The 26,778-nt window shown below is 44.0% G+C and overlaps 1 protein-coding gene across 1 annotated transcript in view; it reads left to right on the forward strand.

The window, feature by feature from the left end:
- LOC143110007 (MAM domain-containing glycosylphosphatidylinositol anchor protein 2) overlaps positions 1-26,778 on the forward strand; it is a 203,066-nt gene that overhangs the window by 98,174 nt on the left and 78,114 nt on the right. Inside the window, exons 4-6 of the mRNA XM_076272827.1 lie at positions 6,130-6,326; positions 13,737-13,869; positions 17,267-17,539. Coding sequence (XP_076128942.1) covers positions 6,130-6,326; positions 13,737-13,869; positions 17,267-17,539 — 603 coding nt within the window. The remainder of the gene's footprint in view (positions 1-6,129; positions 6,327-13,736; positions 13,870-17,266; positions 17,540-26,778) is intronic.

Genomic DNA, 26,778 nt, shown 5'->3' on the forward strand with positions numbered 1-26,778 from the left:
GACATTTTGGATACATCATGTACACACTGTTGCTCAAAACCTAAAGCTCTTCTGTCTTAGGCTTTCTATATGTATTTCCATACAAGAGTGAAAGTTATGGTATCAACAAAGAGAAGTACACAGTACTGAAATACACAGTAAAAATGCAAGCAATATTGAAACCAAAAATAGTGATTTTTCCCAAATAATTTGCTGTTGTGAATACAGTATTTTACAGCAAACAAGAAAAAAAGCAAAGAAGAATACAGTGACCACCAGATGTACATGGAGTTTTGAAAACACTGATTTTGTTTTTTTTTCTAAAGACAAGTGTGTGTGTGTGTGTGTGGGGGGGGGGGGGGGGGTTCGTGTACAGTATGTATTCATAGGCCTATAGACCCTTTCAACTGCAGAAACAAACAATTCTACAGTAAGCGTTCCTAAGGCATTTCTGGAGGCACAGAAAAATGTATTGAGCTAATGGTACTGTAACATGGGGACAAACAAAAATAGAGTAAAAAGACAAATTTTACATAAAGTCAACTTTTTGTAGAACATTACTGTAAGCTAAAGTCCGATTACTGTAATTTTCAAAGTATCTGCATTGGTTCTGAATATTTCAACCGGAAATCCTCTAGGAGCAGATTGAAAGGGTCTATACCTATATAGAGAGTATATCTATTCATAGACCTATACTAAGGCAATGATTGGATGGTGTTCAGTAAAGTAAAGAGTGTTTGCACATGTGAAGAGAAAGAGTGAAGCACTGGTGATTTAGTGTGGCATTTTGATGGGTTGTGTTTGGAGAACGAAATCAAGTTGCTTCCTGTTAGATTTTTGTGTGTTAGGTAGAAAATTGTGTGTGGTGTTTTGCAAAATGTGTTTTAGTCAATTGAAAACTGAGTCAAACACTGAGAATTAGTGTATGGTTTTGCAGATTTGGTGTCGGGTTATGATGTTTGGAGGACATGTTTAGAAAATTGTGTGACAAGCAAAGATTTAGTGTGTAAGCAGTTGAAAAAAACTGTAATATCATTTATGCAAGCATGTAGTTTTCCTCATAGCCAATGAATGGGTTTAAATTAGGGCTGTCAAAATAACTGATTATTTTCGAACTGATTAAAAAAAATAACGCAGATTAATCGATTCCGTATGACCTTTGACCCTGAACCGTTCTAGTCAGTAACCATTAGACTGTAAAATGAAGGAGAGAGAAGAAAATGTGCTGCCTAGATCATTGATTGGAACATTTACTTTTAAGTCGCACATCAATGCAAAGAAATAGTGTTGACATAGAGGGGAGTGTTAATTTGTTTTCATTGTGTCCCCTAGGTTATATCTGTGGCCTGAAACGCCTTGAATGTGGAAAAAAAACTTATGGTAACACTTTATTTTAATGTGTCGCTGTTACAGTGTACCTACCTAATTAGGTACAGTGGTACAACCTGTGTAACAACATGTACTATCAGGTACTATCATTGTACTTGCATTATGTATTTGTGGGTACCTACATATAGTTGTTACATTGTAATACTGAGTGCTTTTACAAAACTTTGCCAATTTGCCTAAATTTTCATCAGAGGCAAAGAGCTGACCTGAGACCTGCTGGATGGGGTAAATCTGGTCATGATAGATTTGATATACAACCATTCTTAGCTCCAGTCAAGGCCTCATTGTCTTCAGTGTACATGTAACAGCTGTGCTGTTACAACCTTGTTACTCTTTGATACAGTGGAATAAACCTATTAAGTGTACCAGTTAATTACTTACATGTACATATGACATGTATGTTGTGTCTTCAATGTCTTGGAACAGGTCTACTAATTCGATACATAGTACACATATCAACTGTGTTGGTACACACTTATTGCTCTTTGATACTGTGTGGTGTAACAGCAGACACGTTTCAACACATCAATTACAGAATGCATGACATCATTGACAGGATGTATATAATATGTACATGTAAGTACTTAACTGGTACACTTTACTTTAATGGGTTTATTCCACTGTATCAAAGAGTAATAAATGTGTACCAACACAGTTGATACATGTACTACAGTATTTAGGGTAATGGCAGACATGTTCCAAGACACCAATGACACGACACAATATGTACTGTACATGTAAGTACTTAACTGGTACACTTAATTTTAATAGGTTTATGCCACTGTATCAAAAAGCAATAAGTGTGTACCAACACAGTTGATATATGTACTATGTAGTTAATTAGTAGACCTGTTCCAAGACATCGAAGATAGGCCTACATGTCATATGTACATGTAAGTAATTTACTGGTACACTTAATAGGTTTATTCCACTCTATCAAAGAGTAACAAGGTTGTAGCAGCACAGCTGTTACATGTACACTGAAGACAATGAGGCCTTGACTGGAGCTAAGAATGGTTTGTATATCAAATCTATCATGACCAGATTTACCCCATCCAGCAGGTCTCAGGTCAGCTCTTTGCCTCTGATGAAAATTTAGACAAATTGGCAAAGTTTTGTAAAAGCACTCAGTATTACAATGTAACAACTATATGTAGGTACCCACAAATACATAATGCAAGTACAATGATAGTACCTAATAGTACATGTTGTTACACACGTTGTACCACTGTACCTAATTAGGTAGGTACACTGTAACAGCGACACATTAAAATAAAGTGTTACCAAACTTATTTCTGAAGCACTTTTGAATTTATTTCCTCAGCATATTAGGTCATATCATAGATTATTATGGTCATTATTTGAACAGTGAAAATAATAATAAAAGAGTTTTTGCACTTTAATGTCACTAATGCTGATTATTCAATGATTCATTTGAGTTTAAATATTTAAAATACTTTCACAGCAAAAATTATATATGCGATTAATTTAGATTAATTAATCACAGAGTATGTAATTAATTCGATTACATTTTTTAATCGATTGACAGCCCTAGTTTAAATGTCTAAGTCTGATGTCACCCAAAGATCAAGGGCATCAGTGAAATGAATGAGTCATGGCTAGGTGGGGAGCCAACGTGCTCTCCCCTCCATTAGCTGAATCCTCCCAGACTAGAGACACCTCTCTGCCCAGGACACTGGGGAGGAGATGATGAAACCTAAGCTCTGTGTTTCACAGTTACAGTGAAGCCCATAGCGCATACATACATGCATGCATCCCTGTGTGTGCACATACTGGGTTTTTTTCCCCTCTTGGATAAATTAACCGGCAAATGAAGTCCATTCTGGAGGGGTGTGTGTTGTGTGTGTGTGTGTCAGTGTGTGTGACCTCAACACCAGATACAGCATTGTGAAAAGAGAGAAAAATATAGCATCCCTTTTCCCATCTGCATCCCCCCTCTCTATATCTCTCTCTCTCCTGTCTCATCTCTCTATCTCTTTACCCCCCCCCCCCCCCTCTCTCTGGTCGCTGCTCTCTGCAGTGCCGTTAGGAGCTCGTGGAGGTAATTGCTCTTACCTCCGTGCTGTAATGGACGCTGGATGAAGTATTGACCACCTCTAGATTTTGATTAAGGGGCTGTGGGGCAGAATGTGTCTTAATGAAAGTCTGGTATTAGCATTCTCCAACGTGCATTCGCCACTTACTCGTGCGCGCGCACACACACACACACACACACACACACACACTCTCTCTCTCTTTCTCTCTCTCTCTCTCTCTCATCTGTCTTTCGCACACACAGACACACACACACACACACACACACACACACACACACACATACACACTCATACACTTACACACTTCATCTAGTTGGCAGCCCACTTAATGGCCCTGCTCATCGATTAACAGTTGCGATGTGTTTTATATTTCCATTTCTGCTGTGAGCATAGTTGAGTGTGTGTGTGTGTGTAAGAGAGAGAGAGACAGAGAAGGGGCTTGTTTATTAGACCAGTTATGAACTCTCTCAAACGAAAAAGGTCAGCAGTAATCATTTGTGATTTGGTCGGCGCAGATCTGTAATGCCTTGGACATGTGTCCTTTTAAATGCGCCGTTAGCCACTGCTGGGTGACCGATAGCACGGCGCCGCGCTTGGCCAGCTAATGGAAATGTCTCGCCCTCAGCTATGCAACTCCGCTATGCAAGTGGATGTGTAGAGAAAGGCTGTATTAGCATGTGGAATGGCATCAGAGTTCTTCTGATTAGCTTTAAGCTGGACTGAGTGCGTCAGGTGGAGAGATGATTAAGTCTGAGAATGTTTCATAGCCTGGAGGTCACAGCCATGGCAGCCTGTGGAGATACAGCAGTGGGGCAGCCGTGGCCTACTGGTTAGCACTTCGGACTTGGAACCTGAGGGTTGACGGTTCTAACCCCGACCAGTAGGAACCAGCTGAAGTGCCCTTGAGCAAGGCCCCCCTCACTGCTCCCCGAGCACTGCTGTTGATGCAGGCAGCTCACTGCGCCGGGATTAGTGTGTGCTTCACCTCACTGTGTGTACACTGTGTGCTGAGTGTGTTTCACTAATTCACGGATTGGGATAAATGCAGAGACCAAATTTCCCTCACGGGATCAAAAGAGTATATATACTTATATAGATACTATACCTCAGCGAACCAGTCGGAAACATTTTGTACGTTTAAACACCAGTCGGTATTTAATTACATTTTTAGAAGTGATATGTCAATTTATCTCTCTTCATTGACCAGTGTGGGTTTGTCTGAGTGAGTGAAGGGTGAGTGTGAGCGGGTGTGTGTCTGTGGTGTGTGTGTGTGTGTGTGTGTGTGTGTGTGTGTGTCTGTGGTGTGTGTGTGTGTGTGTGTGTGTGTGTGTGTCTGTGGTGTGTGTGTGTGTGTGTGTGACAGACATTAGGTGATGTGTTTAGGAAGCACACAGGTTTACAAAGTGTGTGTGTGCGTAGCTTGGAATGATTGGAATGTGTGTCTGTGTTTGCATATTGTATGTGTGTGTGTGTGTGTGTGTGTGTGTGTGTGTGTGTGTGTGTGTGTGTGTGTGTGTGTGTGACTAGTGTCAGTGTATCTGTGTGGAGTTTATGAGAGTGGCATAGTGTGTGTTTCTATGTGTCTGTGTAGATAGTGTGTGTATGTATGTGTGTGACTGGTGTAGTGTGTGATTGTGTGTGTGTGTGTGTGTGTGTGTGTGTGTGTGTGTGTGTGTGTGTGTGGAGCATGTTGGTGATTCATGTAGACAGATGTTCTCGCGTCTACCCAGTCTGAGGGCCAGGTCATGTCAGCTCATTTATCAACGAGTCTGCTGCACCAGACAAACACACACACACACACACACACACACACACACACACACACACACACATACACACACACACACACACACAGCTCTCCTTTTTGGAGGTAAGCCTTGTGTTTGAGTGCTTTGTTTTGGTTTTTTGTTGGTTTTTGTTTAGGAGTTTTAAGAATGCAACTTGTAACTTGTATTTCAAAGGCGAGTTCCTTGCTTTCCTGACATAACCTCCCCTCCTCTCCTCTCGCCTCTTCTCTCCTTTCTTCTCGTTTTTCTCTCCTTTCCTCCCCTCTCCTCTCCTCTGGCCTTAAACATCCATCTCCACAGCAGCAGAGGGCAGAAAAAAAGGAAAAATTGTGAGGGTAATGAGTTGTCATCTCAGCGTTTGATTGGTTCCCTGAGGGGAGTGGGATGCCATATCTGTGTTTGATTGGCTCCTAAGGGTTGTTATTAAATGTCTCCATGGTGATAGCCACTCCTCAACACTGGACCTTGATGATGATGATAAAGCCTTGATCATTGGCCTGTTACAGTGTCACTTTCCTTATTCTCCCACATTGACCTGCCTCTCCTGTTCGGACCTTTGAACTTTGTTCTTCGGCCTAATAGAGTACAGTACAGTTTTCTGCTTTCCTTTATCCATAACCGCTGAGTTTTGATGTGCTACAGTATAACTTTCCTTACACCTGCCTCCCCTGATAAGGCCTTGACCTTTGAACTTTGACTCTTGATTTATTTTTTCTCTTCTCCCCTTTGAGTCTCCTCTGCTGATGAAGCTTTGAACTTTGACCTGTAAAGACTGACAGTGTCTCTTCTTCTCCCTTTTTTATGCCATGAACTGTGAACTTTGAACTCTCCTCTCCCTATATCCACTGAGAACACAATCTTGAACTTTGCCATTTGACCTATAACCTCTGTTTTTCTCCCTCTCCTCTGCCCCGTAGACCTTGACCCCCCGATAGTGACCGTGCACCAGAGTATCGGCGAGGCCAAGGAGCAGTTCTACTATGAGCGCACGGTGTTCTTGCGCTGTGTGGCCAACTCCAACCCTCCGGTACGCTACAGCTGGCACCGCGGCCGCGAGGTGCTCTCACAGGGCTCCGACAAGGGGGTGGAGATCTACGAGCCCTTCTTCACACAGGTAAGAGTGTGAGTAGATCTATTCGCCCCTCACATAGGTCAGAGTGTGAGTAGATCTATTCGCCCCTCACATAGATAAGAGTGTGAGTAGATCTATTCGCCCCTCACATAGGTCAGAGTGTGAGTAGATCTATTCGCCCCTCACATAGATAAGAGTGTGAGTAGATCTATTCGCCCCTCACATAGGTCACTGTGTAAGTAGATCTATTCGCCCCTCACATAGGTCAGAGTGTGAGTAGATCTATTCGCCCCTCACATAGATAAGAGTGTGAGTAGATCTATTCGCCCCTCACATAGATAAGAGTGTGAGTAGATCTATTCGCCCCTCACATAGGTCAGAGTGTGAGTAGATCTATTCGCCCCTCACATAGGTCAGAGTGTGAGTAGATCTATTCGCCCCTCACATAGATAAGAGTGTGAGTAGATCTATTCGCCCCTCACATAGATAAGAGTGTGAGTAGATCTATTCGCCCCTCACATAGATAAGAGTGTGAGTAGATCTATTCGCCCCTCACATAGATAAGAGTGTGATTAGATCTATTCGCCCCTCACATAGATAAGAGTGTGAGTAGATCTATTCGCCCCTCACATAGATAAGAGTGTGAGTAGATCTATTCGCCCCTCACATAGATAAGAGTGTGAGTAGATCTATTGGCCCCTCACATAGGTCAGAGTGTGAGTAGATCTATTGGCCCCTCACATAGGTCAGAGTGTGAGTAGATCTATTGGCCCCTCACATAGGTCAGAGTGTGAGTAGATCTATTCGCCCCTCACATAGATAAGAGTGTGAGTAGATCTATTCGCCCCTCACATAGATAAGAGTGTGAGTAAATGTATTCATTCTTTTTCACACAGGTAAGAGTGTGAGTAGATCTATTCGCTCTATTTGCCCTATTACGGTATACTATATACTGTAACTACTGTAACACTTGAGATAAACATCCCATTGCCAAGAAAATGCTTACCAGCTCTTGGTGTTGTTTCTTTATTCCATAGTGTTGGAATTATATGTGTCACACACTTCAGCCCAGCTAGGGTGTGTTATATGTCAAGTCAGTCTAAGTAGGGGTGGCACTGAAGCCATAACTACACGGAGCCTTCACACACTCACAATGGATCCCCGCCCACCCAGAGTTTGACTTCAGAAAAGTCAGATTAGCACACAGCCTGACACTTCTATTTTTAAAGGACTTAAATTATCCAGGAAGACGCTCTTGAAGGGGCCATGCAGCAGGGCACATTACAGCTCTGTGTCTTTAAAGTAAATGAGCACTCTTCGCCACACTCAATGCTTTATTAAGACACAGGCACTGGGTAGTTCTTACATAACGCCCTAACATCACATATGCATGTTGCAGAAGTCACAGAGACAGCAGGTCCAGACAGCAGTGAGAACACATAAGTAATAATATGTGTTCTGTGATTTCTAAAATGTTCCACCCTGTGACCTGTGTTCTGTAGTCCTAAAATGTGTTCTGCGGTTTTTAAAATGTTCCACCCTGTCACCTGTGCCCAGAAGGTCCCCCTATCACAAGGCAATACAGAAGACTCACCACAGGTCCTTTTCTCTACTTGGAAGAGTAGGAGCAACTGGCCTAATATACTGCAACTCAATTTCATAACAGGCCCAGTGCACCTCTTACTGTATAAATCTTATAGTAATACATGTTCCAGTGAATACAGAGGATGTGACTGAGTTCACCCTGCAACCTGTATGCATCAGATCCACCAGGGTCTTTACCAGGGTCTTCACCAGGGTCTTTAGTTAATTGGTCATTACAGACCATAAAACTCTTCACTACACTTATGGTCTAAATATCTACATGTATTACACTTACATGTGCAGATACTTTAATCCAAAGTGACTCCCAGCTCAGACTCACACTTTAATCTGGAGCCTGTCTCTGCTTCCAAGGCCAGGCCCACCTGAAATATAGTTTATCCACCTCTTATTAGAGTTTATCCATCTCTCAAAAGAGTTTATTCACCAATTGCAACTTTTATCAATTAAAAATCACACTGTATTATCCACATTCACAATATGTACACTCATCAACACTCTAGGAACCATTTAATACCACTGGTTATTATTGTTGTTCTAAACATTGGACAATAACCTCCACCATCATTAAACATGTTCTGAATGCCTTTTTAAAAAAATATGATACCGCATGATGCAGTCCACCTTACCTTGATCACAGAATTTATACGTAAGGGATAATGTATAGAACGCCGCTGTGCGTCGGGGTCCGGTTCGCCCTGTCGGGACTTATTTTCCCAATAATGACCAGCGTTCTATACATTATCCCGCTTATTACACGGCTACTTGCCAAAACAAAACAATAAACTCCCCACGATGTGACTTCTTTAGCCTACATAGCCTAGGCTATTTGTTACCGTTTCGTCGTGGCTTTTGCTGAGAAACAAATAGTTCGCAATAGCACACGCTGAACTTGAATTAAACATTCTTTAGAACACAGCTGATCAACCGTGTACTTTCACTTTTGAATGAAGTTCCAGTCCTTGCGCAGTAATATGAAAGACGTAAATTAGAAGCACAAAGCCCATTTTCCTTGACAGCGGTCTGTTATACTTAGCAAAGGTCTGTTATTGAGAATTAGCAGACCTCTGAACGTTGGGAAGGCCCATTCAAGTGAATGGAGCATTCTGCAGCACTCTGAAGAGCCGTGTAATAATGTAGTTTACCCACCTCTTACCCCTGCCCAAGGCTGACTGACTTGCTTATTCTTTTGGCTGACATTTTTTATTCAACGCGACTTAAATACGTCAGTTATTACAAGGGCACAACGGTGGCAGTCTGGAATTGTACCCACAACTTTTCTGACTACTGCTTGCTAGCCGCTCCTTAGCCACTATGCTACCAGCGTCCCAAGCTGTGATGTCGGTGCTGTAAAGGAACATCAAGCACGTGAACCACAGCAACCCCAGGAACTCCGGAGATGTTTCAGAGTCAGGCGATTCTGTTTGCTCCTCCCTAGAGCTTCCCAGGTGGAGGGGGTAATTAACCAGGAAAAAGCAGCAGGGTGAGAGAGATGGAGAGGAAGAGGGGGATGAGTAGAGAGGCAGAGAGGGAAAGAGAGGAGTGGGAGTGAACGGAGAGAACAGAGAGGCAGCTATAGAGAGAAATGGAGGGAGAGAGATGGAGAGCGAGGGAGAGAGAGGGAGGAAAAGAGAGAGGACAGGGGAGAAGAAAGCAGGAGTTCTTTCGTTCTCTCTTCCTCTCTCTCTCTCACACACACACACTCTCTCTCTCTCTGAAGGCTTTTATGCTCAGGTGCCGAGGCATGGTATTTGAAATCCTGCTTGGAGACGACACCCATAATTAGCCAGGATGCCCACAACACTCATCACACCCCCTCTGGTCTCCGCTCTTTCTCTCTCTCTCTCTCTTTCCCTCTCTCTCTCTCTCTCTCTCTCTCTCTCTCTTCCACATCACTCCCGCCCTGCATTCTCCGCCGTGTTTGCAGACAACAGGCAGATCACATGAGTGAGTGTGAGTGTGTGTGTGTGTGTGTGTCTGAAGGCCGAGCCTTTGTTTCAGTGGCGCTAAATGCCAGCTTACAATTTCACACTTCAGGGGTGGCTGGAGCTGTGGAAAGGAGGGACACCACAGCGCTAAGGGGTGTGTGTATGTGTTGTGTGTGTGTGTGTGTGTGTGTGTTTGTCTTTCTTCGTGAGTGTGTGTGTTTGCGTGTTTACCTGATGTTCATAAATGTGATAGTCATGTGGGAGCTTTTGAAATTAACATTGACACTAGTGGATGGGGTGTAGCACGCAAGCTTCTGTGTGTGTGTGTGTGTGTGTGTGTGTGTGTGTGTGTGTGTGTGTGCTTGTTTGGTGGAGGTGTAGCACACACACCTGCATGTTAGGGCTGTCACTCACACATCTGTCATATTTTTCTCTCAGTCTCTCTCTCTTTCTCTGTCTTTCTCTCAGTTTTGCTCCCATCCTCCCTCTTTCCCTCTTCCTCTCCTTCTCTCTCTCTCTCTCTCACTCTTGTTCCCATTCTCCCTCTTCCTCTCCTTCTCTCTCTCTCTCTCTCTCTCTCTCTCACTCTTGCTCCCATTCTCCCTCTCTTGATTGTTCACTTACTGTCTATCCCTCAGTCTCACCCATTTCAACAAATTAACTGTTTTTCCAAGCGGATACAAGCCTTATCTGAAACTAAACTAACAGAAATGCCTAATTTAGGCTTTTATACGATACTAAACTAACATCAGAAAAGCCTGCTTTAGGGTTTTGTGTGATGCCTGCTTTAGGGTTTTGTGTGATGCTAAACTAACATCAGAAAGGCCTGCTTTAGGGTTTTGTGTGATGCTAAACTAACATCAGAAAGGCCTGCTTTAGGGTTTTATATAATGCTAAATTCACACCCTGGTCATCGGCTTAAGGTCTTTTTATGATGTCTTATGATGTCTTACTTACCATAGACAGAGCCTATATGCTCTAATCTGAGTTTCGCTTGGAAGCTCACGCATCAGACATTCCCTCCCAGTGTCTTCAATTACTCCATGCAGAGCACAGTTTGGTGTGTGTTTTGTGTGTGTGTGTGTGTGTGTGTGTGTGTGCAGTATATGTGTGTATGTGTCATATTCTCATAATATCTCCCTTTCTTCTACTCTTCACCTCTCTCTCTTTCTCTCTCATCCTCTGTCTCTCTCATTCAGCCTCTTCCTCTCTCTATCTCTCTCTCTCTTTCTTTCTCTCTCTCTCATCCTCTGTTTCTTTCATTCAGCCTCTTCCTCTCTATCAATTCAATTAAATTCAAAAGTGCTTTATTGGCATGACAAATAGTTAGCATTTGCATTGCCAAAACAATTATTACATACATTGAACATACAGGTATAAGACATGGACATAACAACAGACAAGTAATCGGAATGTAGAAATAAAACATGTGTCTAAACAGACCTTCACATAGGCAGCCTATAGTATGAACTATCGTTACTGGGAAATAGTAATGTAATTTCTCTATCTCTCTCTTTCAATATGACTTTCTCTCTCTCTCGCTCTCTCTCTCTCTCTCTCTTTCCCATCCTCTCCCTTGCTCTCTCTTTTTTTCCAGTCTGTCTACATATCTGTTTTTCTGTCTTTTCCTTCCATTTACACAGAGATTTTAATTCCAGTCGGTTGCCCCAGAAAATATCAGTGTGCTGGACCTGTAGCCGTCATCCAGAGCAACGTGACAGAGGGAAAGAGAGAGAGAGAGAAAGGGATGAGAGCGATTGAGAAAGAGAGAGAGGCTCGCCAGGCGTCTAATAGAATTATGTTTGGGAGTTGGCGGGGAAGGGAGGAGTTGGGGTTGATCTGTACAAAATGAACGAGCTGAATGGTCATTCTTCAGAGGACTGGCACAGAGAAAACTGTCTGATCTTCTAATCTTTTTTTTTGGGGGGGGGGGGGGTTGAGTTGAATAAGGGAGTGGGGTGGGGACAGTGAGGAGGAAAAGGGGAAGAGTCGGATCAAAGGGAATCGTTCGAGCCCGTCGGCTACAGTGGCCATCTGCTCCCAGATCCGGAGCGCTAAATGGCCATTCAAAGCTGAGTATTCCGAGGCCCCCTGTCGTGTTCTTCCCATTCCGGCATGCGGCGATAGGGTTCCTGTGACCCTTCTACAAAGCGGTTATCATTTTCACAAATTAAAAAACGCCGCTCCCCCGTCGGCTTGGAAATGAGCCTCTGGTCTCCACCAGGCTCTGGTAAATACAATACGCCCGGCGCTAATTAAAACGCATTGAGACGCATCGAGCCAGAGACGGAGTACCATTGAGCTGGGCTCACCAGAGCCACTTCTCCTCTCCCATGAGAAGCCCACTCAGCTACACACACTCACATTATCTTGTTTTTTGTTTTCAAAGAAACTTCTAGACCACATGCATGTAGGATATGCAATCGCAGGCCAGTTGTTATGACTCAGAACCGCATCAAAAAAGAGGGAGAAGGGCAACAATGGTCAACCAAAATATATTTTTTCAAAAGTCATTAAAAATAATAAAGAACTGCAGCCTGAAAAATAGGATGTCTGGGGGAGAACATGTAAGGGAAGAATGTATTGTGTAATTGGGGACAGAGAAAGCCGGTGGGAGAGAAGTGCCTAATGGAAATGCCCCTAACAGAGAAATGACCTACACAGAGAGAGAGAGAGAGAAACAAGCCCATACATAGCCAAACTCTCAACCCAGGTGTGTGCCATTAACCAGCGAATTGAGCAAGGCCTGCACTGTTGGAGCATTGGCTCAACCAGACATGAAAAAAGGACACAGAGGCTCGGATCACCACTTACAATGACAAGTGTATTCAACTGGTAGAATGATTGTCCTTATGATTGTCTCAACATTGATTACATATTCTAGTCTCTGATGAGACTGTCCTTTTCATTTATTTTTTATTTGTAATTTTTATTTATTGTTAACTATTGGAAACTACTAATGATGTGCTTACTTAAGCAGTACGCAAACAAAGTGCTTGTCACTGGGATTCAGTCACAAGCAGCATTGTCATTACTAGTTACCCAATCTTAACGTTTATTTACCCATTATGCTAATTGAATATTAGCATTACAAACTTGAATTAACAAGCCCATTTTTGAAATATTGAGCAAGTGCCGCTTTTGACAAAGCAGCACAGTGATATTTACATTTAAAAACAGTGTGCATTGAAGCATGTGAATAACACAGTAATGCACACTGATCACGGGCACCAACAAATGGGAAATAGAGCACCTTCAATTTCCTTCGCAGTTGGTTTAAATGACTCGTTAATAGACTTTTTATGCTCAAAAGACGTGATGAATAAACAAACCATTAGACATTTTTCATCAAAAGTTGAAGCTGTAGTGATACTTTCTTAGCATAACTCTGTTGACACCAGATGCACTAAGGTGTGTTCACATTCGCAAACATAGGCAAACACAAACCGTCAGCAGAGGTAGTTCTATGCGAACATACAGTGGAACTGGACGTAAGCTTGATGAATTCAATGCAATTACGGTTATAATGGAATGTTAACACCAAATCGTTAAAATTTAACTGTTCAAAGAAAACGTGTTCACCACAAACGTTCGCCACTCTTTGCCAAATTTGAACGCACCTCTGGTCCTGCTGGTGTAAGAATCCTTGCCTTGTTCTGAGTTGGGCTGGGCTGGGTTGACCTGGGCTGGGTTGTCCTGGGCTGGGTGGATGGAGCGGGGTGGGTTGATTGTGGGCTGCTTCTTCTTGGGGTCCTTCAGTTCTTGGTTGGTTCTGTACTGGTGTTCAGGGGTTGTTCTTGGTTGGTTCTGTACTGGTGTTCTGGGGTTATTCTTGGTTGGTTCTGTTCTGTGTTGTGGGCTATGTTCTGCGTGTCTGGCACACATTTGCACACCACTCTGTGCCTCTGGCTCTGAGCTGCAGGGGGAGACTAAAATCCTGAAGCTGAAGAACCTGCGGCCCAAAGACTACGCCAACTACAGCTGTGTGGCCTCCGTACGCAGCGTCTGCGGCATCCACGACACCAGCGTCATCTTCACTCTCACCAACAAGACTGGTACGACACGCTCACACACACACACACACACACACACACACACACATTTTGTGTCACATCCCCAACACCAGCGTCATCTTCACTCTCACCAACAAGACTAGTATGACACGCTCACACACACACACACACATACACACACATCATTGACCCTGGCGTCATCTTCACTCTCATCAACAACACTGGTACGACACACACACACACTCACACACGCACACACACACACACACGCATATCACACATTTTGTGGCATATCTCCACCCTGACATCATCTTTAAACTCACCAGTACGGTGTTCATTTTAGGACATCCTCAGACTCAGGTGTCAGACTCAGAAAAACATCGGTCATCTTCAGACAAAACTGCCTCAGCGTCAGAAAAACCTCTGTCATCTTCAGACAAAACTGCATCAGCGTCAGAAAAACCTCTGTCATCTTCAGACAAAACTGCCTCAGCGTCAGAAAAACCAGACTCAGGTGTCAGACTCAGAAAAACATCTGTCATTTTCAGACAAAACTGCCTCAGCTTCAGAAAAACTTCTGTCATCTTCAGACAAAACTGCCTCAGCGTAAGAAAAACCTCTGTCATCCTCAGATAAAACTGCTTCAAACCAAACTGCCTCAGAAAAAGTGGAGTCAGGTCTCAGAAAAAACACTGTCAGAAAAAGTGGAGTCAGGTCTCAGAAAATCAGGTCTCAGAAAAGTATTAAGTATTAAATAAAGACAAATGTGCTATGCCATGATGTAATACCATATAATACCATTATAAAACGTTAGCAGTTGTCATTGTCATTGCACAACAATAATAGACAGACATAAAGATAGACAGGTACTTGAAATGTAATCCCCAGGGGACAATAACTGCAGCGTTGTTGAATTCATTTGATATGAGATGTTATCTTAACTTATTTAGAGAAATGTGCCTTGTTGTTGGTACCTGCTATTTCATGTATTATCATGATGGTATTATATGGTATTACATCATGAAATAGCACATTTGTCTTTATGGGGGTTTGGGAATAATGATGTGATGATAATGATGCAGGTTTCTTACTGGTAGGTAGTGTACAACTGGGAAACGGTTAGCAAAAGTAAGAAATAATGGTCCAGGTGTCGTTCTGGACTTTCGTGGTGGAAAAATGTTTAACCCACTTTTCCCTAGCTCATTTAATGTACCGTAATCCTACGAAAAACAAATTATTTTGCTGTATGTAGTACGTAGCTTACTCCGGTATGTGCCTTACAGCAGCTGCTAATGTTACTAGCGAAGTGAGGTTAGCTAAGTTACATCCATGGATTTCCTACAATGTGTATACCATTGGATCACTTTCTACCTTTACTTATAATTTCTACATCTAACCAAGCACCAAATATAACATGCCAGTGACCAGGCTTGGAATTTCCCCATTCTGGGGGCAAGGCCACTTGGCCTTCAGTTGGGCATATTTGGTGGGGGGCACGAAGGCCACATGGGCACCAAGGCCAAAGTTAACTATACAGTAGTAGGCTATAAAAATGATGAAAGTTGTATTTAGCCTATTCACTGCAGTAGACCTGCATCATTGTATGAAACATTACAAAAACATGAAACATGACATATTACATATAACTGTAAATCATCTGATCATCTAATAAAAACAGATATCTAGGCTATATATAACATTTATTTTATATTTGGCCTGCTATGAAATCATGTATTGAACAATTTAAATTTAAGCACAGCTCATCTTTAAGAAACTGAAATAGCCTAGATGCATGCTTAGCATTTTGTGATCAGGCTACTTTCACAAACTCTTAGTCAGCTGTCCTCTGATTTACCAATATCTAGGCGATATTTGTAACATTTATTTTGTATTTGGCCCGTTATGAAATCATGTGGAACAATTTAAACACCTTGTAAAACTTAAAGCCCAAATTTGGAGACATCAATGCATGTCGAAATTTACTGCAAATTCAAAACTGGATTACTCTGGAACGGCTAACTGTACAGGGGACTGCTTTACACCTTTATGTTCGGTAAGGTCTGCTGTTTATTCTGATATGTGGTTTGTCATGTGTTAAAAGAAGGGTTCGTAAAGTATTCCACCGAGATGAATGGGTAGGGCGATCATGGACGCAAAACCTTCAGTAGAATGTATGATTAAATTTAATTCTATTATTTACTTTTCTCGCGAACCGTTCAACACAGCAATTATCGGCTGACATCGTTTAAAAGCTGAGAAAAAGCTCTTTCATGTGACATCACTTGTGATGTCTGTGTGATGAATAGGCTACTTCGCGAGTAGTTCAACTGAGAAGAATGGGTGAATTTGGACGCACTTTCTTGCGATGTCACTTTCTCCACTGCGTAAAAGACTAAATTAATTTGCGCTGTGAATGCTAAGATTATTTTGACAGGCCGCAGGCTAAATAAAAATCGCTATTAGTAGGACACAAAGCAGAATATTGAAAGAAGGGGGCACCAAGGCCACCGTGGCCTGTAAACCTATGATTTTCAAAGGGGCTTCACGGCCAACGCAAGGGGCTACCACGGCCGTCGTGGCCGCCGTGAAATTCCTACCCTGCCAGTGACAGAATAACGTATTAAGCATAATATTAAACTCACCGTTCTGTATCCGTCGTCTTCTTCTGTCCCCACAATAACTTTTCATTTGAGACTTTTTCGTCTGACTCTGTTTTTTCTGACAGCGTTTTTTCTGAGACCTGATTTTCTGAGACCTGACTCCACTTTTTCTGACAGCGTTTTTTCTGAGACCTGACTCCACTTTTTCTGAGGCAGTTTGGTTTGAAGCAGTTTTATCTGAGGATGACAGAGGTTTTTCTTACGCTGAGGCAGTTTTGTCTGAAGATGACAGAAGTTTTTCTGAAGCTGAGGCAGTTTTGTCTGAAAATGACAGATGTTTTTCTGAGTCTGACACCTGAGGCTGGTTTTTCTGACGCTGATGCAGTTTTGTCTGAAGATGACAGAGGTTTTTCTGACGCTGAGGCAGTTTTGTCTGAAGATGACCGATGTTTTTCTGAGTCTGACACCTGAGTCTGAGGATGTCCTAAAATGAACACCGTACACCAGCAAGATCGGTACGACATGCACACACACTCACACAGACACAGACTCACACAAACACAGACTCACACAAACACATACTCACAAAAACACACACACACACACACACACACATACACACCCACACACGCGCGCGCACATGTACACACACGCACACACACGCATACGCGGAAACACACACACGCGCGCACACACACACACACACGCACACACATGCACACGCACGCACACGCACACGCACGCACACACACACACACACACTCTGACCCTAGGTTGTTTTTACTCTGGATTATTCCGTTAAGACTTGTTTGCCTCCATCTTGGCTCTCCGTCCTGCAGCTTCTCCTTCCATTAAGCTGCTGGGCGAGGACCCCATCGTGGTCAACCCTGGCCAGACGGTGGCGCTGGTTTGCATCACCACGGCAGGTGAGCCCCCGCCGACTCTCACCTGGACCACGGGAGGGGGCGGCGCTCTGCCAGAGAAGAGCCAGGTGAAGGACGGCACGCTCACGCTACGCGACATTTCCTCGGACGAGGCCGGCATCTACAGTTGTGTGGCCAGCAACAACGTGGGCAACCCGGCTAAGAAGTCCACTACCATCATCGTCAGAGGTACTCCAGTCTTGGATTCATTCCCAGATGAACTATTCAGTCATAAAGGAACTTAGTTATCATTCACATAGTAACTTAGTCAGTATTCATGTATTAATTTAGTCTTCATTCACATTTGAGCTTAATATTAGAGTGTATACATTAACTTAGTTTTCATTTACATATCAGCTATTCAATACTGATATTCTTTGACATATTTCCTTAGAATTCAATATAGGAGAATTCCGGCGTTTTTTTACATAGATCTCTACTTCTCAAAGTCGTATTGTCGGTACGAAAAAACCCCTAAAACAAACGGTGCTACCTAGCTCGGTACTGTGCTACACTCTGGGGGCATATTCATGAGCCCAACATGTCCATGCCCCCAGAGTGTAGCACTGTAGCTGTAGTATCGACAGTAGCTGTAGTACCGACAGTACTCTGTGAAGAAACAGAGCTCAATGTGAAATAGCACCAAAATTCTCCTTTAATATGTCTAGTAATAAGCAGCATACTGATGTATGTCAGATCCCATAATCCTAGTGTTCTTACTAAAGTACTTCAGAGTGCTTGATATGATTTGTGCTGGCTGATTTTACATGGCTATTTGAGTGGTCATGGCTTCTGGAGGTCTGTCCAGGGGCGAGGCAATCAGGAGGAGAGACTGCGCTCTCCTTACCCCTTAACAGGCCTTCCTGTTTCATCTTACTTTCTGTTACGCTTTATTGTCCTCCCTCCTACTTGAAGCTGCTGTCGTACATTTGTTAGCAGCTACATCTTTTACAATCTCACTGCAGCACTTGCAGATGATTATTGTTTATATATGTGTGTGTGTGTGTGTGTGTGTGTGTCTGTGTGTCTGTGTGTGTGTGTCTGTGTGTGCGTGTGTGTGCAAGGCTTCAGGATATAGCTTAAAAATAGCCTTCTGAGAGGACATCCATAACCTTTATGAGTGACACCGCAGGGTATTGCTTCTTATCGTCATAGTAACACTGGTCAGGGAGAGAGGGAGAGACAGCTTAGCTCAGAACATTCACTAGTCAACGTTGGCAGAGGTATGTAGCCGTTATGAAGTTTTTTCCATTCTACATAATAAACAGCATAATAATCAGTAACTTGCACTTAATTAACTCATTCTGGTCCACCATGTAAGTTCTGAACACTTAATTTATTAAACACCATTTTATTAACATTAATCATCTGCTGTTTCACACAACATTAATTTTCAGAGGTTGCGCTTTTGACTCTTTTTTGAGGTTGCACTAGACGTTCTCATTGTCCGTCGTTTTGACGGACAGGGTTGTAAAACATTCCGTCAATAATCTATTTTCATGTGTCTTAAATTTCAATGTCAGTTTGGCGTGATGTCATGGCCACAAATCTCCGTGAAAACAATAAGTATCGTAGGAAATTACCACGAAGCTGTCAGATAGGCTACTCTCTGGTATTCATTTTTTTTCTCAAGAATAGCCTATAGCTTTGAACTGCCATAGCGAAATGTCAAATGCTAACTTAAAGGACAATTCCGGCGCAAAATGAACCTAGGGCTTATTAACCCCCGTGTCCTATTTTTGTGTCGGCCTATGTGTCACTTAATATTAATTTTTATACAAAATCAAGACGGCGGATTTCTAAGGAAACGCAAGCACCCATCCCATTTGGGTATCTTATACCGTATTTTTTTTAACAAAAATGACATTGTAGGCCCTGGCCTACAGTGATTCGAAAAGCAGTAAACAGTGTTGTAAGGCTGCGTGTACAAAACCGCTTCTTTACAGATCAGCTGGATAACGCTGCTTTTGCCAGCTGCCCGTTACGCTAGGTCAAATTTTGTAAAATTTTATTCAGACGAGAAAGATAGCCTACGTTTAGATTCCCATGTGAACAGTTTAGGAAAAATTTCTATTTTGAAATTTGCTTTGCTATTTTTTCTACTGTCCCAGAGTTGTCCCAAACATCATTCTATTGTGTCCCGGAAGCATTTTTCATGGTCCCCGGGATGTCGGGACATCGTTAATTTCGAGCCCTGGCAGGGACACTGGGCATGGGAGAGCTAAGTCCTCAAGGCACACAGGATATCCACCAACAAGTTCTGTTTTATCCTTTGTGAAAGCTTATGTCTGCTTACGTCTTTGTGTAGCCTACATATATGTAGCACTCAATAATGTGTAAAAGAACACATTTATGGATGACTGGGTGTTTGAAGTATCACACAATGATGTGTGATGATGGGTTATGGTGTCTAAATGTGTCTGCATCGGTTTGTGTGTGTGTGGGTGTGTGTGTGTGTGTGTGTGTGTGTGTGTGTGTGTGTCAAGGCACACAGGATATTCACCCACAAGTTCTGTTTTATCCTTTGTGCAAGCTTACAGTATGTCTGCTTCATGTAGCCTACATATAGTATGTATGTATGTAGCACTCAATAATGTGCAAAAGAACACATCTATGGATGACTGGGTGTTTGAAGTATCACACAATGATGTGTGATGATGGGTAATGGTGTCTGAATGTGTTTGTATTGTGTGTGTGTTGCAGTGTGTGTGTGTGTGTGTGTGTGTGTGTGTGTGTGTGTATGTGTGTGTTTAAGTGTGTGCGTGAGACTGTGCGTGTTTGTGTGTATGTCTGTGTGCAAGATCACAATGAGTAGTCGTAGTAGTGTGCACATCCCCACCGGTAAGGTGCAGCAGGGCAAATGGAACTAGAACTCAAAAAGGGTGAAATGCGGCACTCTGCTAAAAACTATTGTGTGGTGCAATGTTTCAACCCGGCTGGGTCTTCCTCAGGCAATGGAGGAAGACCCAGCCGGGTCGAAACGTTGCAGCACACAATAAATGTATGAGAGTTTTTAGCAGAGTGCGGGCAATTTCTTCCTTATTGTGCGCAAGATCATGCATTTATGCTAAAACCAGTGCCTTTGTGAAGCAGCGTTTCTCATCCCTGTGTCTTAAGAGGCGCTCCGGTCGCTGGCGCTGCCAGGAAGTCCGTCTGCGGCTCGCAGCGCGCCACAACATAGCGCCGCACAGCACAGCGCTACAAAGCACAACGCGGCGTGGCGCGGCTCGCGTCGCGGCTCACGGCTCGGCACCGCGCATCTCGCTTCGGCAGATGGCGGATTTTCAACCCGAACCTCTTAACAGCCCGGGATGCCCCGCAGCTTGGCGCAGGCCTCCAGCATCCCAGCATGCACCTGGCACTCCACAAACCCTTCATCATGATCCCTTTTTCGGATTAGGCAAGCGAGGCGAGGAGAGGGTAAGAGAGAAGAGTGGAGGGAGGAAAGGAGAACAGAAGAGAAAAAAGGAGAGACAGAGAGGAGATCAAATGAAAGGAGATAAATAGGAGATGAGAAGAAAGAAGAGTGGAGGAAGAAGAGGAGAGAGGAAAGGAGACCACAAGGAGATGTATTGTTTGGAAAGATGGACAGAGGAGGGTTTTTTTTCCCGCTGATATGAGGCCCTTCAGATGGTGGCGTTTGGCTGTGGCGTCCAAACCTGAGGCCACAGACTCTAATCCGCATCACCCAATGAGGGTTGTATGGCAGAAGGAGTGTGTGTGTGTGTGTGTGTGTGTGTGTGTGAGAGTTTGTTTGTGAGTTTGTTGGAGGGGGTGGTGGTGGTTCTGCATGACCCAGAGCGGTGTGGGGATCTGGGTTGGACCGGACGGAGCCAGGTCATCATGACAGGACGGAGGGCCTGGGCAGTGTGGGGGGTTGGTGGTGGAGTGTCCATCTCCATCCCCCCTCTCTCCTCCCCAGAGCCGTGCAGGGGATGCGCATCATCACCTCTCGTTCCAGCCCGCTGCTGCTGCTGGCAGAGGTGGCACACGCATGATCGCAACAAACAAAAGAGCAAAAATATAAACAAAAACAAAGCAGGAAAAACAGAAGAAGCAGAACGAAATGCCACTATTGTTTGTACTGCATTGTTTGTTAGAGATATAAAACTCAACATCACCCTCTCAATCCCAAACCCAGCATCGCACACACACACACACACACACACACACACACACACACACACACACACACACACACTGGAGCTTACTGGGCCTTTGAAGGGCTGTTGAGGCAGCTGCCACACATGTAAAATGTCTTATCAAACCTCTCCCTCTACTCTGCCATTCCAGATATTCCTGGAGGAGTTTTCCTGATGACTCAACACGCAAACACACACACACACACACACACATGCTTACACTTCCACAAATGAGACATCATGCATTCCTGTCAGATAAGCCATCCCCTCTCCCTGTAGCCTGCTGCTGCTGCCTCCTGCCTGGCTCAGGAGGGACGTCGGTGGTTTTATTGCATCACAGCACACCTCCACCTCCCGACCCCCCACCCCCACCCCCACCCCTGCTGGTGTTGCCAGCGTCTGGGCTGCTCACAAACAAAAATAACAAGCATCCGACACAAAGAAGAACAGGCAAACACAAACACACAAACGCAAGTGTGTCGGCTCATCAAATGGCCTGTGCGTGGAGCTGTGAGATGTTAAATAATCCTGTGTGAGTAAACTTAATATGGCTCTTGTCAAATTCGGTTTGGAGGAGACAGCAGGCTCCGAAGTGCATACATTTTTTGCTGACAGGTGGTCCCACACACACACACACACACATATGCATTCATATGTGTGCACAGTGTGCAAAGACACACACAGATAGGGTTCATACACACACACACACACACACACACACACACACACACACACACACACACACACACACACACACACACACACACATGCACACACACTTCAGGCAGTAGATTGAGGGTCTGGCGGAGATGTGATAGAATGAGGTTGCAGTGCATGCTGGGAAAGGGCATAACCCTGATGGTGGATTGGAACAGTGGTCATGTTGTGACATGCAGCACGTCATTTATCTTGTCCCTCAAGTATGTAGTGCACTAAAAGACCATGTGTGTGTGTGTGTGTGTGTGTGGGTGTGTGGGTGATGTGTGTGTAGTGTGCAGGAAACAGTGGGCAGAGGAGAGATCCCCCCAACTGTCAAACGTCCCCCCATCCCTCTCTCCCACTAGTGGACCCGTACTACAACCCCCATCTTTGTCCCCTACACCCCCCCACTGCACCCCCCTCCCATCCTTCCCTCCCACTGGTAGATCCGTCCATCTTTGTTACTGTTTCAGCAGGAAGTCAGATCAGCTGACAGCCATCTGTCTCTCTCCTGAGCACTAGCAATCCCTATCTTATACTCCACAAACACACACACACATACAGGAAATGCCTGCTGTGATCACTATGTTGGAACCCGCAACAGAACCAACAACGAAGGATAGACAACACGGGACATACTCTCGACCCGTCACTAAAGGGCTGTGCTGCTGTTAGAACATACTCTCGACCCGTCACTAAGGGGCTGTGGTCCTTTTAGAACATACTGTCGCATTGGTAGATCAATACTCCCTACTGCCACAGCAGCTAGCTGTCACTCACAACACACCTGATGATGTTTAAATGACAGGTCTTATTCTATATTAACTGTATATCCAGTTATTTTTTCCACAGCCATGGGTTTGTAGGATGCAAATGATGCACAGTCTGTAGTATTTACTGTCCTTTGGGAGTCGATCAGGAAGCTTTGAGCACAGCAGGAGTTACACATGACTGTTATACCCTCCACATTTACAGATGTGAATCAGAGAGCTGTGAATACATCTGCAATTTCCGAGTTTAAGAGCTTAAGGGTGTAGACTACAGAGGTAACAGAGACCGAACTCAGACAACAGCGGAGACAGATTGCACTCTCTGCAGTATTGTGCAAATCTCACAAACCTTTTGTTCAGTTTCACTGACAGTTGTACAAGTATAATAATTCTCTCTATCCCTCTCTCCCTCTTCTCTCTGCTCTCTCTTTATGCCTCCCCCCCTCTCTCTCCTTCTCTCTCTCCCTCTCTCTCCTTCTCTCTCTCTCTTTTCTATGCTCTCCCTCGCTGTCTCTTCTTTGTGTATTCTCTAGCATGTATTCCTTTTGTTCAAGCAGATCTCTGCTCCCCTGGGGAATCGCTCTCCTGAGAGCTCGTCTACATCTCAGGAGCTCGTCAGATGGAGATCAGCCTCTCTTCCATTATTTCAAAATTGTTTCTCCATTTCGAGTCCGTCGGAAGAACTCACGCTGTTCTGTTTGTTCATTCCTGTGATTTCACAGATAAATACATAACAGGAAGACTAGTAAAAACTCTGGCCTCAGAAATGTACAGTCCTCTAGTTTGATCATTTATACACAAACACATACATACAAACAAACAAACAAACAAACAAATAACCCAATGTATCATCTTGTGTTGATTTGTTCAGGAACTTTTCAGAGGCTAAATTGGTTATTGAGGATGGAACCTATTTTTTTCGGAACTTCATTGTACAACTAACCTTTTTTGTCATGCAAACTCTAGACTCTAGCAGTTTCACACTGACATTATTTAAGACTGACAGCCAATAACCAACATGAAAAAGAAACATTATTCTAAGATTGTTATAAAATAAAGGCTTTAAAGTTAGATTGTGATGCCTCTGTGACTTAAAATAAGGAGAATAAAGTCTCTGACATGGTTGAGTCGGCACTGGTATGCCGGTATTGCTCTATGTAACGTTTGACCCTTTTTGTTGGTTTTTAGACACATTGGGCACCTCCTTAGCATTAAATGGGTATCTGAGTAAATGGGAAATTGGGTTGATGAAAAAGGGTATTCCTGCACAGAGCTTTGTGGTGGTCCCCAGGCTGCCCCTACATACAGTAGTTGCTTCTTTAACAAGTTGCTTCTTTAACAGGGCCCCAGACTGTGTTAGCTGAGCTTGGTGTATGTTAAGTGACACCAGGGGGGTACCCATTACTCTATCACTGTAGGGTATTCACTTTATGAGCTATAAAGCCCTCTGTGTTAATGAGACTCATTGATCTGACGGATGCTGTAAAGGGTCCAGCCAGGAGGCGTGCGTCTGAGGTCTCATCGCCGTGGTGATGGTGTATGGTGTTTTCCCTTCTCTTTCCCTCCTCTTCTCTGCCCCAGCTCAGTGATGGAGAGCAGTGAGTGGGGAGGATCCGTCTTGTGAAAGCCATTCGCTGAATAATTCATGCTGAATGTGTCTTGTTGAGTGTGTGTCCTGCTCGTCCTGCTCCTCTCCCCCGGTAAGCGCCGCACCGCACCGCGCCGATGCTTTTAAACATGGCTGCTCCGCTCGTCCTCTGCGGTCCCGTGTCCACCTACAAATATAAAAATCAGGACAGTACAACTCCCCCACTCCAGTTGGATTTCACGCTACCTAGTAAGCCACTTACCCCCCACCCCACCCCACCCCACCCCACCCGACCCCATCCACCACCCACCTCTCTCATTGTCCTTACTGTGCTGCGCTGTGGAAAGTCTCCTTAGATAACGCAGGTGAGACTGGTCTTCTGCAAAATCCAACCCAAGATGCACAATTATCCTCAGAACACACTTGTGCAGAGATGCTCACAGACAAAAAAAAACAAACAAACATGCAAACTGACATTACATAAAAAAAACTTCTGGAATTTGCACAGGAATACATCATGAACCCAGATACATCCAAAGGTCATTTGTCTTGGTATTCTAGATCATAGATTATAGATATTCTAAATATTATTCTTAGTGTTCTCAATGATCTCTGTTCTTACTAATCAAAAAATTAGCCCTGGGTGAAAAGAATAAAAATCACCCATGAACACCACATCTATTAGAACATATTGACCCTATTGACCTGCCCTTCTGTCCAGTGGCCTTCTAAATGGAGAGGCTTACATACATGGAAAGGGCACAACTGACTGCAAATAAGACTGCAAAAGAGTGAATCATAAATGTTATGGTTATTGCCACAATGTTTTTTTAAACAACCTAGTACACAAACAGCTACCAGAAAAGCACCCAAGCACATACTTAACACACAGTATGAAAGCCACTAATGTGCAGTTACATAACAGTAACAATGGTCTTTAGTTTCATGTCGTTTTCCCCTTACAGTCATAAAAAAACATGCCTTCTTTTTTTGGCCATAACGTCACCCCCACAAGGCATTTAAAGACTCAGAATGGAATTCAGCCTCCATAGGGATATCTGTGTCTATAAAACATGGGTCTGGTTAGGATGGAAGACTCTTAAAGACCAGCCCTCCTGTGTGTGTCTCTTAGGAGGCATGACGGTATGGGTCTCTTAGTTGCCCACTTTGATGTGTGTGTGTGGTGTGCGTGTGTGTGTGTGGTGTGTGTGGGTGTGGGTGTGTGTGCGCGTCTTGTCGGGTAATGCTAAAGTTCTGTTTGCGGTCAGTAGCCTCATGAATGATTGAGACTGGACTAGGTCTCTGCCGCTGCCGATTCATGTCCCGCGTCGGGAGAGCAAAGCAAAGCGAGGAGAGGGGAGGAGGTGGGCAAGCGACACAGAGGCATTTCGAGGCGGAGGTAGAACACACACACACACACACACACACACACACATGCGCCTCGCTGTCCCCTCAACGCTCGCCAGACGCCACCGCTCCACCCTGCCGTCGGGGGCGCAGGTTGATGGAGGACAGAGCGGGCGGGGGGGGGCTCTTTGATCTTTCATGTGATCCGGAGAGCTCGTCGGGGAACAGCTGCTACTCTCCCAGGAGTGTCCTGTTCTCCTCTCCGCCGGACTGAACCGAACCGCCTGACCCGCACACACCGCTCATCATCGCTCTCAGTGGAGCAGAGATCCCAGCTGGTGCCCAGGCCCAGAGCCGCTTCTTAGGAGCAGAAATGGGCAATGTGTACTTAACATTATATCACCGTATTTCATGGTATTTTTTTATGATGACGATATAAAGAATCTAAAAATGAATTTTCTCAGGCACAAACCATATCAGCTTGCAGTCTTGCAGAGAAACACACACTCAAAAAAAGTCATTTTAATTTAAATTCAAATTAAAAATTGAAAGGAAGAACATTTGGTCCAAAACATGGAGACACGTCGGGCGGGCTATCCTCACTTGAAAGAGAGAACAGGCCCACAGCGCCTCTATGATAGGCCGTTCTCCTGTTGATTGCGTGTTTGAACAATAGACAGGCTGGTCAAGAGTTACCTGGTAACTGTTATTATTACAAATTTGATTAATCTGACTCCATTTAATTAATAATTTGTACCACTATTCAATTACCAAGTAACTAGTTTATCAGCTATGGAAGAGCGTGGCATGGCATACTACGAGAATTGAAGTATACGATTGGTAGGCAAATGAACAATTTATTAGGCATTAAGCCTTGGTGGT

This window comes from Alosa pseudoharengus, unplaced genomic scaffold (genome assembly GCF_046254945.1).
Source record: "Alosa pseudoharengus isolate Yale_2024_CS ecotype anadromous, Long Island Sound unplaced genomic scaffold, YU_APseudo_1.1 YU_APseudo_1.1_scf_7, whole genome shotgun sequence".
Classification (NCBI taxonomy): domain Eukaryota; kingdom Metazoa; phylum Chordata; class Actinopteri; order Clupeiformes; family Clupeidae; genus Alosa; species Alosa pseudoharengus.